The sequence below is a fragment of the Oncorhynchus mykiss genome, chromosome 7, assembly GCF_013265735.2.
Source record: "Oncorhynchus mykiss isolate Arlee chromosome 7, USDA_OmykA_1.1, whole genome shotgun sequence".
NCBI lineage: Eukaryota > Metazoa > Chordata > Actinopteri > Salmoniformes > Salmonidae > Oncorhynchus > Oncorhynchus mykiss.
The window spans coordinates 30,813,680-30,828,555 of record NC_048571.1 but is presented as its reverse complement, the minus strand read 5'-3'; the positions used below and the strand labels follow the sequence as shown (position 1 = coordinate 30,828,555).

Here is a 14,876-nt window from a genome sequence, read left to right as displayed (position 1 = left end):
TGAAAATATCTTAATTTTCATCAGATGACAACAGAAGTGCAAAGCTATTTCACTGGCAGCCACACAAGTAAATGAGCTTACAATGAAAAGGCCTATGGAACTCCATAGGCCAGCATAGCTGACCTAAGCTGAAGATGAAAAAAAGAGTTACCAGGTGATATAAATGCTTCTTATAGTTCCTGGAATGTCCTTATACCATTACGTCACCAAGGGCATGGTTTCCACATTTGGACCATTGGGGCGACGTGAAAGGCAGTCCTCCAGATCGCAAGGCATTATTGTTAAATATTGGAGTCTGGGTGTGCGATTAAGTTTCCCAGTTGCATAGTTTTTACATTTTATGCCAAACAGATATTGTGAGAGCAATAATAGGGCCAAAGCGTAGTTTACATAGATCAATGAACATCACTTCTTCCAGGGCAATGGGAGCCACCATATTTCTCGATTCTCAGCCAGGGAGCGGAAGGGTTGTGTCTAAACCAATTTATACATTCGGCGAAATGATAAAGCTTGGAAATATAATTAAGATAGCCCTCCAGCATCTTTCCCTCTGTGTAAATGTGTTAATTTATTATGGGATCTCTTACCTTTCTATTTACATTCTGAACATTCACTGTGGAGTTTATCCCAATAGCCGGAAGGGGGAGACATAGGAAGCATTGAGCTCACAAAATTTAACCAAGGCAATATATTAACTTTCACAATAGAAATTCTGCCGGTTAGAGCGACTGGAATGTTAAGCCATCTACTGTGGTCTGATTGAATTGATTTGAGTGATCTGTTTAAGTTTTGGGCAATGGTTTTATGTAAAATAAATATATTGATTCCTACATTTTTAAAATGGGAAATGATTGGGATTACATAAGAAGAGATGGGATCCTGTGCTTGGTTCTTAAGGGGGAGTAGGTCAGATTTATTTTAAAACGTGAAATGGAGCTGAATTTGTCTATAATCTTCAAAGCATTCGGGAGAGATTGAGATACATTGTCTAGATAAAGTGAGATATCGTCGGCGAATAATGAGATGACGGGATCCATATAATTGAGAAATATTGGTGTAATTTCTTTCAATTGTAGCACCCATTCTCCCTCAGGAGGTTGAAAGGATTTGGCATGGCCCCTCAGAACTTTTACAGCTGCACCATCGAGAGCATCCTGGTTGTATCACTGTCTGGTAACTACACTGCCCTCGACCGGAAGGCCCTACAGAGTGTGTCGCGGGCAGCCCAGCACATCACTGGGGGTAAGTTCCCAGGATGTACATGGCAGGCGGTGTCGGAGAAAGTCCACCAAATATTGCCAGGCTCCAGCCACCCGAGAAATTGCCAGACTCCATGCTCTCGTCCGGCAGGCGGTACCAGTGTATCAAGGCTCAGAACAACAGACTCCTAAACAGTTTCTATCCCCTGGCCATAAGACTGTTAAATGGCTAACAGCTACTGCTCTCCCACAGTCTATCCCCAGTCTACCCACCAAGACAGCTTACACTCATGTTTTTTTTCTCTCTTATTTTTCTAGTTTGATGTTGGGAAGGACTTGCAAGTTAAGCATTTCAATGTACTTGTGCATATGACAAAACTTAAAATACTGTCTACGTCACAAATGGAACCCTATTCCCTACATAGCGCACTACTTTTGACGAGAGCCCTATGTGGAACTGAGGCCTTGAGGCACTGACCGTCCAATCACCATCAAACATTGCCAGATTCACTCAAAATAGACTCTCTCTCATGTCAACAGCGTAAACAGAGTTGAACTTGCATGGCGTTACATCATGGGGTTCTGGGGCCTCCAACCTGTTCCAATCACTTAAACAGAAGCCAGAGACTTTTTACATGAAAATGGATCAACTTCAGCAGCTGAGCGTTCCAACTAGATCCTTGGGCCAGTCTAGGCCTAGGTAGTACTGACTGAGTCTGGGTCAGATGAGAGTATAAAGCCCTCATACACACAGTTTTTGCATGAATCATAAAGACTGATTCTGGATTATAATTATAATAATATCCACACCAAAAATACATATTTGGCATGGACACTGATTCTAGATGAGAGGATAACCCCAGCACAGGTTTGATGTGAATACTGACTGATTCCGGATCAGATGAGACTATAACTAATTAATGAAAACATATTTGTCATGAACATAGACTGATTGTAGATCAGATGATAATGATAATATTATTATAACCTACTCACCAGCACAGGTTTGAGCATGCTGACAAAGGCACAGTAACGGCCCCTCTCTTCGATGAGCGCCCGGCACACGGCCCTCTTCTCAGTCTCCTCCAGCACAGCATAGCACACGTTCACCTCCTGCAGGGCGCTGTCCAGCTGCCCGCGCACCTCGTCCTTTCCTAGGGAAACACAGGGGGGAACCAAAGTTGACAGGCAGAGCAGACTGGCAAAATAACAGGCAAACAAAGCCAGCGGGCTGCTATAGCAAGTTAACAAAACTCAGGGTACAAAATGATCCCGAAACACATTTGTTGAGGGGTGTGCATTTAAGTGATAATGCACGAGAAGACAGTGTTTGGAGGATATCCTGGCATGGGTGTTGCTAGGCCCAAAACCATGTCGAGGGCAGAGAAACTGTGCCAATATATCCTCCAAACAACGGCTTCAAGGGCATTATCACTTTTATACAACTGGTTACCAATATATCCAAATAATGATTCACATTTTAATTAAAAAAGTTATTTTGATGAATTTATTAATACGATTTCATCCTTCCAAGAGATATAGTCCCGACACAAATCTAGGGTTGCTGGTCGTTCATTCAATTGGGTCCGTTTCCAGAGGCGCGACCCAGTCTTTTTGTTCTGTATCTATGGACGCGACTCAGTCGTTCGTTCTAAATGTTCTACTGCCATACTGTTAGGCAACGTTCTCATCGCTTGCTAGCTAGCCAACTACGGCTAATTTACGGTCATGTCAAACTGTGCAGCCAGAATAACGGCAAAGTAGCTGCATTTGTATTAGTTTAAACTGTTTTCTAGTGATATTTAACAATGAGCTAATGATGCGCGATTTCACCTGGCATAGAAAATGTGCTCTCTTGTCAGGACACTGTTGTTCAGAGGAACTAGCCACAGTTAACACAATCACTTCAAACTGAAGCTGGAAAGACTCCAAACTAGCAGCATTTCGTTTTCCCTGTTTGACATGTTATCCATAAAAATGTGGCCTATTCAGGATTTCGACTGGCAGAGAAAAGCTGCCTGCCTGTCTCGTTCAGACTCCTACACTTTCATTACTATGGAACAGCTGGATGGGAGATCATGTCTAGATGCTTTTTCAAATTAAATCACATTTTATTTGTCAAATGTGCCGAATACAACAGGTGTAGTAGACCTTACAGTGAAATGCTTACTTACAAGTCCTTAAATAACCAACAATGCAGTTATGAGAAATACGTGTTAAGTAAAACATAGAAGTAAAAAATAATTAAAGAGGAGCAGTAAAATAATAATAGCGAGGATATATAGAGGGGGTACTGGTAGAGTCAATGGGCAGGGGGCACCGGTTAGTCGAGATGATATGTACAGTAGGTTGAGTTAAAGTGACTATGCATAGATTATAAACAGAATAGCAGCAGTTTAAAAGAGGGGGGCAATGCAAATAGTCTGGGTTGCCAATTGATAAGCTGTTCAGGAGCCTCTTGGACCTAGACTTGGCACTCCTGTACCGCTTGCTGTGTGGTAGCAGAGAGAACAGTCTATGACTAGAGTGCCTGGAGTGACAATTTGTAGGGGCTTCCTCTGACACCGCCTGGTAGAGGTCCTGGATGGTAGGAAGCTTGGCCGTAAGCACTACTCTCTGTAGTGCATACTGTAGTGCCTTGCGGTCGGAGGCCGAGCAGTTGCCATACCAGGCAGTGATGCAACCAGTCAGGATGCTCTCGATGGTGTCGCTGTAGAACTTTGAGAGTCTGAGGACCCATGCCAAATCTTTTCAGTCTCCTGAGGGGGAATAGGTTATATTGCGCGCTCTTCACAACTGTCTTGGTGTGCTTGGACCATGATAGTTTGTTGATGTGGACACCAAGAAACTTGAAGCTCTCAACCTGCTCCACTACAGCCCCGTCGATGAGAATGGGGGCGTGCTCGGTCCTCCTTTTCCTGTAGTCCATAATCATCTCCTTTGTCTTGATCAGTGGATATCAAGTTTATGAATTGTCTGGCTGGGCTAATGAGACAGTGGACTGTGCAGTGAGATGGGACAGAGTAAACAGGCATTTCAACATCATCGCTTTAGCCAGTGGTAACTTTCCTCTTAGTATCCCATTCTAATTGCTGGTCAGAGGTGTCTGTTATTTATCCCAAATCCTTTGAAGAGAAATTCAGACCGTGATTGAGAAACTAAAAATACATAGCTTGAGATAGCCAAAGCATAGTACCTGCTATTGCATACTTTTGCCACAAGAAAGCAGTATAACCTTGAAAATCACTTTGTTTTGAATGTCCTGTGTTTTCTATACACTGAGCATACAACACATTGAGAACACCTGCTCGTTCCATGACAGACCTACCAAGTGAAAGCAATGATCCCTTATTGATGTCACTTGTTAAATACACTTCAAATCAGTGTAGATGAAGGGGAGGAGACAGGTTAAATAAGGATTTTTAAGCCTGGAGACAATTGAGACATGGATTGTACATGTGGGCCATTCAGAGGGTCAATGGGCTAAGACAAAATATTTAAGTGCCATTTGAATGGGGTATCGTAGTAGTTGCCAGGTGCACCGGTTCTAGTCAAAAACTGCAACACTGCTGGGTTTTTCACACTCAACAGTTTGCAGTGTGATTCAAGACTGGTCCACCACCCAAAAGACATCCAGCCAGCTTGACACAACTGTGGGAAGCATTGGAGTCAACATTGACCAACATGCCTGTGGAACACGTTCAACACCTTGTAGAGTCCATGCCCCAACACCAATAGGGGTGGAGCACCTATGTAAGAGGATACTACATAAGATACCACTCCTCTCCTCTTCAACTGTTGTGTCAGTGTGATCTCTGTGAAGATGCATGCTGCAAGCCTGTCGAGAGCAGGAGATGAACCGGAGTGAAGGCCAATGGCGAGCAGCAAAACAGATGTGTGTGTTGACAAATGCTGTGTGGTATGCAGGGGTCTATAAAGATACTCTAGAGGGCGCGTGACTGCCTACTCATTTGTGTCCAGCTGCTATGACAACAGATTCCACATACAATTGGCTGTCAGGAAGAAAGGGAAGGGGGTTCTCGCTCTCTGACACATGCACCTCAATACATGCACCTCAAAGCATACCTTCCTTATGCATGCATGCACGCACTTACCAATTACATCACACACACACACACACACACACACACAATAGGCTAACTGAATTCATTATCACATGTTTAAATGGGCTCAGAAAAAAATACAAAAGCTGTTGGAATGAGGGATCCTAAGTCCCTATATAGTGCACAACTTTGACCACCATCATGATCCCTGATTTCCTATTATGTGCTATAGTACCCAAAGCAGACAGCTCACAAGCCCTACACCCTCCAATAATCCTCTCAAAGACCAAGAAAATGGGTTCCAAATATAAAAGACGCAAATGCGCTGGATCTAACGTTTCCAAAACACAACCTTCTTTCTAAATCTTGTTTGTCACTAATATTTTCACGGTTAGACTGGTAAAATAGGCAAGGGTGAAGGTGCAAGGTCATATCAGATATGTTTTTGAGAGTTAACGGAATAAAAGACACCTCCATTTTACATTTGAGTCATTTTGCAGATGCTCTTATTCAGAACAAATTACAGTTAGTGCATTCATCTTAAGATGGCTCGGTGGACAACCACATATCACAGGCATAGTAAGTACACTTTTCCTCAATAAAGTAGCTTTCAGCAAAGTCGGAGCTAGAAAGTGGGGAGAGGGATTGAGGTGAGAAGGGATTATTTAGGATACTCTAAAAAGGAGGTAGGGTTTCAGGTGCTTTTGGGAAGATGGGTTGCGAATCTGCGGTCCTAAATTCAGGGGGAAGCTGGTTCCACCAGGGTGTCAGAACAGAGGAGAGCTTGGACTGGGCTGAGTGGGAGCTGGGGTGGGAGGGCCAAGAGACCAGAGATCGCAGAACGGAGTGCTTGAGTTGGAGTGTAGGGTTTGAGCATAGCCTGAAGGTAGGGTCGGGGCAGTTCCTCTTGCTGCTCTGTAGGCAAGCCCCATGGTCTTGTAGTGGATGCGAGCTTTGACTGGAAGCCAGTGGAGTGTCCGGAGGAGCAGGGTGACATGGGAGAATTTACTACGGTTGAAAACTAGGCGGACTGCAGTATTCTGGATTAGTTGCAGGGATTTGATGGCACAAGCTGGGAGCCCAGCCAACAGCAAGTTGCAGTAGTCCAGACCGGAGATGACAAGTGCCTGGATTAGGACCTGCACCGCTTCCTGTGTGAGGTAGAGTCGTACTATACAGATGTTGTAGAGCACGAACCTGCAGGAGCGAGTCACTGCTTTGAAGTTGTCCTGAATGACAGGGTGTTGTCCAGCGTGAATCCAAGGTTCTTTGCACTCTCAAAACCGTGATGGAGAGGTCTTTGAGCGGGCAGGCCTTCCCTAGGAGGAAGAGCAGCTCTGTCTTGTAAAGGTTGAGCTTGAGATGGTTGACCAACATCCAAGCTGAGACATCTGCCAGGCATGGAGAGATGCATGTCGCCACCTGGATGTCAGAAGGGGGAAGGAGAAAAGTAGTTGAGTGTCATCCGCATTGCAATGATAGGATATGATGGAGATGAGTGACTTGGTGCCTAGAACCGAGCCCTGGGCGACACCTCTAGCGAGAATATGTGGTGTAGACAGATCCTCTCCACGACACCTTATATGGAGCGGCCTACCGGGTAGGATGCACTCCAAGAGTGTGCACAGCCCTGAGAGGAGGGTCTGAAGGTTCACGGTATCAAAGGCAGTGGATAGGTCTAGGAGGATGAGAAGAGAGGAGAAAGACTCAACTTTGGGAGCGCTGAGAGCCTCTGTAATACAGAATAGAGCAGTCATGGTTGAGTGAACTCTTGAAGACTAACTGGTTAGGGTCAAGAAGATTGTTCTGAGGGCGAAAACAAGAGACAGCACTCTCAAGTGTTTTGGAAAGAAAAGAAAGGGATACAGGTCTATAGTTTTTGACGTCAGATGCGCAGAGTGTTGGTTTCTTGAGGAGCGGAGCGACTCGGGCCATTTTGAAGTCAGAAGGGACACAGCCAGTGGTCTGGGATGAGTTGATAAGGGAAGTGAGGAATGGGAGGTCTCCAGAGATGGTCTGGAGAAGGGTGGAGGATGGGATGGGGTTGAGTCGCAGAATTTCTGGAGAGGAAAAAAAAAAAAAAAAAGGTCAAGGAGTAGGGCAGTTCTGTGTGAGTGACCAGTGGACTCAATAGGCTGAGAGAATGAGGAGCGGATGTCAACCTTCTTTTCAAAGTGGTTGACAAAGTCATCCGCAGAGAGAGAGGAGAGGGGGTGGAGGATTAAGGAGGGAGAAGAGTTTCCTAGGGCTAGAGGGAGAAGCTTGAAATTTAGAGTGATAGAAAGTGGCTTCAGTAGCAGATACAGTGGAAGAGAAGGTAGAGCGTTGGGAGTGAAAGGATGATAGGTCCTCCGGAAGTTTAATTTTCCTCCATTTTCGTTTAGCTACCTCGCAGCCCTGTTCTTTAAGCTCGCAAAGAGTCACCGAGCAGGGGGAGGGCTGAGTCCGCTGGAGGAAAGGTGACAGTGCGAGTCATATGATGCGGAAAGACAGTAGAGTAGGGTTAAATAGGCAGAATCAGGAGAAGGATAGAGATGAGAATTGTGACTGCGCATGACCCACTGGGCATGGAATTCAAATGAGCAGATGGACAGGTGAGAAAGGGAGATCATAGAAAATCTCCAGTTTGGAGAAATGAGGAACCCTGTGCCACCATCACAACCACCAGATGCTCTTGGACTATGAGAGAAAATGTAGCCAGATGGAGAGAGCAGCAGTGTTCTCTGGGGAGATCCATGTCTCCGTCAGGGCCAAAATGTCAAGGGACTGAAGGGAAACACAGGCTGAGATAAACTCAGACTTATTTACCGCACATCAGCAGTTCCAAACGCTGCCAGAGACCCATAATTCCACAGGGGTTGTGCGTGCAGGGTACACTAAATTTGAAGGTTTGCCGCTAACGGGTGGGGAGCGTTTGTAAAGCCTACAGGGAGAAGGGCGAAACTGGTATAGAAAACACACATTTGCCAAATAACTAGGTAAGATACTCAATTGAGAGAGTGGTGTGGAGCCTTCCTCTCTTTCCTTCCTCAAATAACTCTGCAGAATCGTTTTTGTTTCGGTGACGGTCTTAGTTTTGCCGACGAGCCCTCCACTGACACGACCGCCACTTACAGCTGCAGCTGAGAAACCAGGCCAGACTGAAATATTAACACTAATTGCCTAGCAGAGGTTGAGAGCACACCTCCCTGTACTAATTGCCTCTAATACAGCGACTGATTACCAAAACAAGTCGCAAATTGCCCTGCTCCTTAATCCTGATTGATGTGTCAACAACTATCTGCAAATGATGAGCAGTCAGCAGTTCACACACCAAGTAGTAGGCTACTGGGAAGACAGGCCGCACTTAAAGTAGATGGCCCTAGCTAGCAAAAAGACAGTACTAGACAACAGATAGACAACAAATGATACTTATCACTCCTGGAGATATCAGTAGTCTTCCAGCTATAAAATGAAATACGCCGTTTCACAACGGAAAGTGAAAATGTGCCTTTCTTGTTGGGCAAGTCCAGGTAAGTCACTTCCACGTTTAAATCGGTTTTATTCCGTTTGGTGCATAATGAACACGACCCTGTTAATGGGAGGCAGGATAGCACTTATTAGCTGACAATCTGACAGTGATTACGGCTATGTATTGTATAATAATGCTAAAATATTTGCATCTGGAATTTCAGCATCAGTAGAACACGCCCGACTCTCCTCCACCAGTCAAACAAGAAAAATGGTCTAATGCCTCCCATAAAAAAGGGGGGGCTCCTGAGGTGCGCAGCGGTCTAGAGGTGTCACAGCAGGTTAAAATCCAGGCTGCATCACATCCGACTGATTGGGAGTTCCATAGAGCGGCGCACAATTGGCCCAGCGTCATCCAGGTTTGGCCGTCATTGCGAATAAGAATTTGTTTTTAACTTACTTGCCTAGTTAAATAAAAAGAGAGCTGGCCCAAGCAAGCACAGGTTACACCTGAAGTATGAGGACTTGCAGCAAGTGGTGAACTTCAACAACTACGCAGAGGATAATGCAATAGTATTACCAGGACGCCACCCAGGACACAAACACTTGGTGGAAAGCTGCCACCATCCCATGTGACGAAAGCAGTATCAGTGTGGTGTCTCTACAAGGAATCGATGACAACACTTGGTAAGAAAGGCAGAACACATTTTGATTATTTAATTGACCTCCAACATGATTGGCACTGAGATTGCTTGTGGAGGATAGTTCGGTGCTGGTGGAAAGCTATGGCTGGCAACAACACCTGACTCCGTACTTAAGACTGCTGCCACAGTTCAAGCAGTACCAGCACTTCAGCTGAATATCATTTTCATTGTACAAGGTTATTCTTCTTTTCCAAACCTGGGAGGTGAATTGATGTTGTGCAACATTGTAATGTCTTATTTTTTGTTTGTTATTTCCTGTTTAACAACTGATGCTCTGGAGCTGTTGTCGCCAAGGAGCGTTCAGACTCAGTCGGGACCAGGTTTCAGCTGCTGCACAACGCTGACATCATTCCTCCCATAGATGGTCTGCCTGTACAAGCACCACCTGGAATGCACACAGCTAGAAAAACGCAATCTTCTTGAGATCATCAGGAAGTTTTGCGAAAAAGAGGCTATGGACATCGCACCAAAGTCAAGGGCAGGACAGAAACAGGCTCTCCGAATACAGATTACCCATGTTCATGCGTGGTTCAGATGGACCAGTCATCAGCATCGTCTGCAGTGCCTTTATTCAAATGACTCTCTCCTAACACAATACATTGCTGCCACAATTTTTTTATGCCGCTGCTCACCCACGTTGCCTCTGATTATATGCATATAACTTCCCCATCTATCACTGATATTGTTCTTGTACATACTGTATATTTTATTTATATTGACACTATCTTTCTGATATTTCTACTATGCAAGTAACCATTTCGCTGTACTGTTTACACCTTCTGTAGAGACCCATCCACTTAACCTCTCTAGGGTATGTGGGACACTAGCGTCCCACCTGACCAACTTCCAGTGAGATTGCAGAGCCCCAAATTCAAATACAGAAATACTAATTATAAAAATTCAGAAAGGATACAACTATTTTACATAGGTTTAAAGATTAACTTCTTGTGAATCCAACCACGGTGTCAGATTTAAAAAATGCTTTACGGCGAGAGCCTACGTTACAATTATTTGAGAACATAGCCCAGCAGACAAATCATTACAAACAGTAACCAGTAGAAGAGTTACACAAGTCAGAAACAGATATAAAATTAATCAATTACTTTTGATGATCTTAATATGATTGCACTCAGAAGACATTAATTTATTCAATAAATGTTCCTTTTGTTTGATAAAGTCTCTTTATATCCAAAAACCTCCATTTTGTTTGCGTGTTTTCCTCAGTAATCCACAGGCTCAAACACAGTCACAACAGGCAGACAAAGAATCCAAATTGTATCCGTAAAATTCATAGAAACATGTCAAACGATGTTTATATTCAATCTTCAGGTTGTTTTTAGCCTAAATAATCAATAATATTTCAACCGGACAATAACGTCGTCGATATAAAAAAGTAAACAAGGCACTCTTGGTCGCGCGCATGAAAAAGCTCTGACCCGGCAGGGTCCACTCATTCCGACTGCTTTTACTCCCTCATTTTTCAGAATACAAACCTGAAACAATTTCTAAAGACTGTTGACATCTAGTGGAAGGCATATGAACTGCAATTTGAGTCCTGAGTCAATGGATACTGTAATGGCATTGAATAGAAAACTACACAAAAAAAATCCTACTTCCTGAATGTATTTCTCAGATTTTTACCTGCCAAATAAGTTGTGTTATACTCACAGACATTATTTTAACAGTTTTGGAAACTTTAGTGTTTTCTACCCAAATCTACTAATTATATGCAGATCCTATCTTCTGGGCCTGAGAAGAATGCAGTTTAATTTGGGCATGCTTTTCATCCAAAATTCCAAATGCTGCCCCCTACCCTAAAGAAGTTAACAAGATGTGGCTGTGGCTTATAGCATTTCTTTCACATGACCCATCAATTTAGACAAGTGTGTCTGGATAGGCGTCATCTAATATTTGCAACATATTGTTTTTTATCTAGACACTTAGTTTACCTGGAATTTTTCCTTATTGTAGGCTACTACTTTTAGTCTTACTACAATAGTCTTACTACAATAGTCTTACTACAATAGTCTTACTACAATAGTCTTACTACAATAGTCTTACTACAATAGTCTTACTACAATAGTCTTACTACAATAGTCACATTTGAATCCTTAAAGAGATGGGTGAGGCTGGCTTAAGAGGGTGAACAATGCTGAATGGGTGTAGACAAAGAAGAGCTCTCCAGTAGGTACCAAAATATTCAAAGGCCATTTTCTCAAAATTGAGGTTACAACAATGGGAAAGCAGAATTACTTTCCCATTGTTACTCAAAAATTCAGTGTATGGTATACCATTTTGTAGCCGTGTCTCTGCTTTAATCCAATGTAAAAAAAACAATTTCAAATTTTGCTACATAAGACTGAATCACGGTGGTCGGTCACATATACAGAAGTGCACTACTTTTGACCAGAGCCGTAGTGCACTACATAGGGAATGGGGTGCCATTTGGGAGGCAGAGCTGGGCTTTTCGGAGTGCAAGCTTTTGAAAATAAAATGACACTGGGAATGCGTTTCCAACATTCCACAGTGTAGAGGAAAACACGGAAGCTGGGTGCAAGAGGCAACGGGGCCAGACGGTATTGTGTTCTCAGAGCATGCGCACAACAGATGGCAGGCATATTTAGTTATTTTCAACCGCTCCTTGTCCCAGTCTGTAATCTCCATGTCTTAAACTGACCACCATCATTCCTGTTCCCATGAACACTAAGGCTCCCTGCCACAATGACTACCGCCCTGTAGCACTCATCTGTAATCATGAAGTGCTTTGAAAGGCTGGTTATGCCACATCAACTTGAATATCCCAGACCCAATTCAATTTGCATACCGCCCCAACAGATTCATGAGACGACACAATCTCAATTGCAGTCCACACTGCCCTCAACCAACTATATAAGAGGAATACCTGTGATGCTTAGTCCCCCTCCTGTACTCCCTGTTCACCCACGACTGATTGGCAAAATACGACTCCAACATCAAGTTTGCTGACGACGCGACAACGACTGATCACTGGCGATAAGACAGCCACAGGGAGGTGGTCAGTGTGGTGTTGGGACAACAACCACTCCCTCAACGTCAGTATGAACAGGGAGCTGGCAAGCACTCAAGGCTACACTGGTTGAGGTCCCCCAGTATTATGACTGGTGCATCTGGGTGTTTTTGCTGGCAAGCATGATACTGGGAGACCTCAACCATGCTTGCCAGCAAAAACACCCAGACACACCAGTCATAATACTAGGAGACCTCAACCAGTGTAGCCTTGAGTGCTTGCCAGGATTCTGCCAAATCGTCGAAGGCAACACCAGGATGGGGAATATTTTGGGCAAGTGCTATGTCAACATCAGACTCCTACACCACCCGTATTAAACCACCGATCTCCAACTCTGACCACAACGCTATCCAGATCACCCCTGTCTACAGGACAAAGCTAGAGAAGCAGACCAGTGAGAAAGACAGTCAGAGTGTGATGCTGGGTGCTTCTGAGGTTTTGTAACGAGGGACATAAGTAACACAGTCAAACTCCCTTGGGAGATGATGATCTAAGAGTAAGGCACAGAACCTCCATCCATTTGGACAGCAGGTAGCCTAGTGGTTAGAGCGTTGGACTGGAAAGGTTGCAAGATCAAATCCATGACCTGACAAGGTAAAAATCTTATTTTCAATGACGGCCTAGGAACAGTGGGTTAACTGCCTTGTTCAGGGGCAGAACGACAGATTTTTACCTTGTCAGCTCGGCATTTGATTTTGCAACCTTTCGGTTACAAGTGGAGCTGCAGTGGAGCAGGACGAGAGCTTCAAGTTCCTTGTTTTCCAAGTCATTTAAAAATGGTCCCCACACACAGTCGTGAAGGTGTAATAGTGCCTCTTCCCCCTCAGGAGGATGAAAAGGTTTGGCATGGGCCCCTACATCCTAAAAAAATAATACAGCTGTACCACTAGGACTGGCTGCATCACCTGGTATGGCAACAGCTCAGCCCTGGATCGCATAGCGCTACAGAGGGTGGTGCGGACAGCCCTGTGATTCACTGTGGCTGAGCTCCCTGCTACCCAAGCCATAGACTTGTCTCTGCTTCAACACAGCAAGCGGTACATCAAGTTTGACACCAACAGGCTCCTGAACAGCTTCTATCCCCAAGCCTAAATGAATTTATGAAATTGCTTCTTCCAATTATTGCTAAGCATTCACCTGTTAAGAAACCAACTTAAAATTATTAAGGCTCCATGGATTACTGAGGAATTGACAAATTTTATAGTTGGAAGAGTGGCTAATAAGTCTGGCTACACATCTGACTGGCTGTCTTACTGCAAATTGAGAATTTATGGGACTAAACTCAACAAAAAGAAGAAACTGTATATGAAGCCAAGATCAATGATGTAAAGAATGATGGAAAAACAGAGCACTTTAAATTAAATTATGGGCAGAAAGACAAATTCAACTCCACCTTTTCATCAAATCAGATGGCTGATTCATCACAAACTACTCATGCATAAAACATTTCAATAATGAAAGAAAAACATTAAGTTGTAATTTTGTTAGCGTGGGAGAGGTGGAAAAATAATTGTTATTGATCAATAATGACACCTGGCATTGACAACTTAGATGGAAAGCTACTGAGGATGGTAGCTGACTTTATAGCCACTCCTGTCATATCTTTAATCCGAGCCAAGAGGAAAGGCCTTGTCCTCAGGCCTGGAGGGAAGCCAAAGTCATTCCACTACCAAAGTGTTTTTTTTGACACTACACAAAGCAAGTCCTGCAGGCTCTCCTTTTATCTTATCTTGATTATTGTCCAGTCATATGGTCAAGTGTTGCAAAGACAGACCTAGTTAAGCTGCAGCTGGTCCAGAACAGAGCGCACAACTTTATCTTTATTGTCATCAGATGGCTAATATTAATACTATGCATGCCAGTCTCTCTTGGCTATGTTGAGTAAAGACCACATGACTTCTTGTTTTTATAAGAAACATTCATTTCTTGGAAATTCCAAATTGTTTGCGTAGTCAACTGACACACACACATTTACCCACCAGACATGCCACCAGGGGTCTTTTCACAGTCACAGAACAAATTCAAAGAAACATACAGTAATAATACAGAGCCATGAGTGTATAGAACTCCCTTCGATCTCATATAGAGCAAGTGAACAGCAAACCAAATAAACATAATAAAGCAACACCATGTGACCTATTGGTTGTGTGTATTTACTTATTTTATTTCACCTTTATTTAACCAGGTAGGCAAGTTGAGAACAAGTTCTCATTTGCAACTGCAACCTGGCCAAGATAAAGCACAGCAGTTCAACACATACAAACAGAGTTACACATGGAGTAAAACAAAACAGTCAATAACAATAGAAAAAAGAAAACAAAAAGTCTATATACAGTGTATGTACTGACATGTATGTGTAACTGATGCACGCACACACGTTAATGTTTTTGAAATGTAAATTGTAAAGTCTTTT

General features: G+C 43.6%; 1 protein-coding gene across 4 annotated transcripts in view; it reads right to left on the bottom strand.

Annotated features, from left to right (window-relative positions):
- The window catches only part of LOC110527647 (protein MTSS 2), a 121,234-nt gene that overhangs the window by 26,261 nt on the left and 80,097 nt on the right, over positions 1-14,876 (bottom strand). For all 4 annotated transcript variants that reach the window (XM_036983140.1, XM_021609056.2, XM_021609060.2 and 1 more), the window contains exon 7: positions 2,196-2,353. In XM_036983140.1, the coding sequence (XP_036839035.1) occupies positions 2,196-2,353 (158 nt within the window). The remainder of the gene's footprint in view (positions 1-2,195; positions 2,354-14,876) is intronic.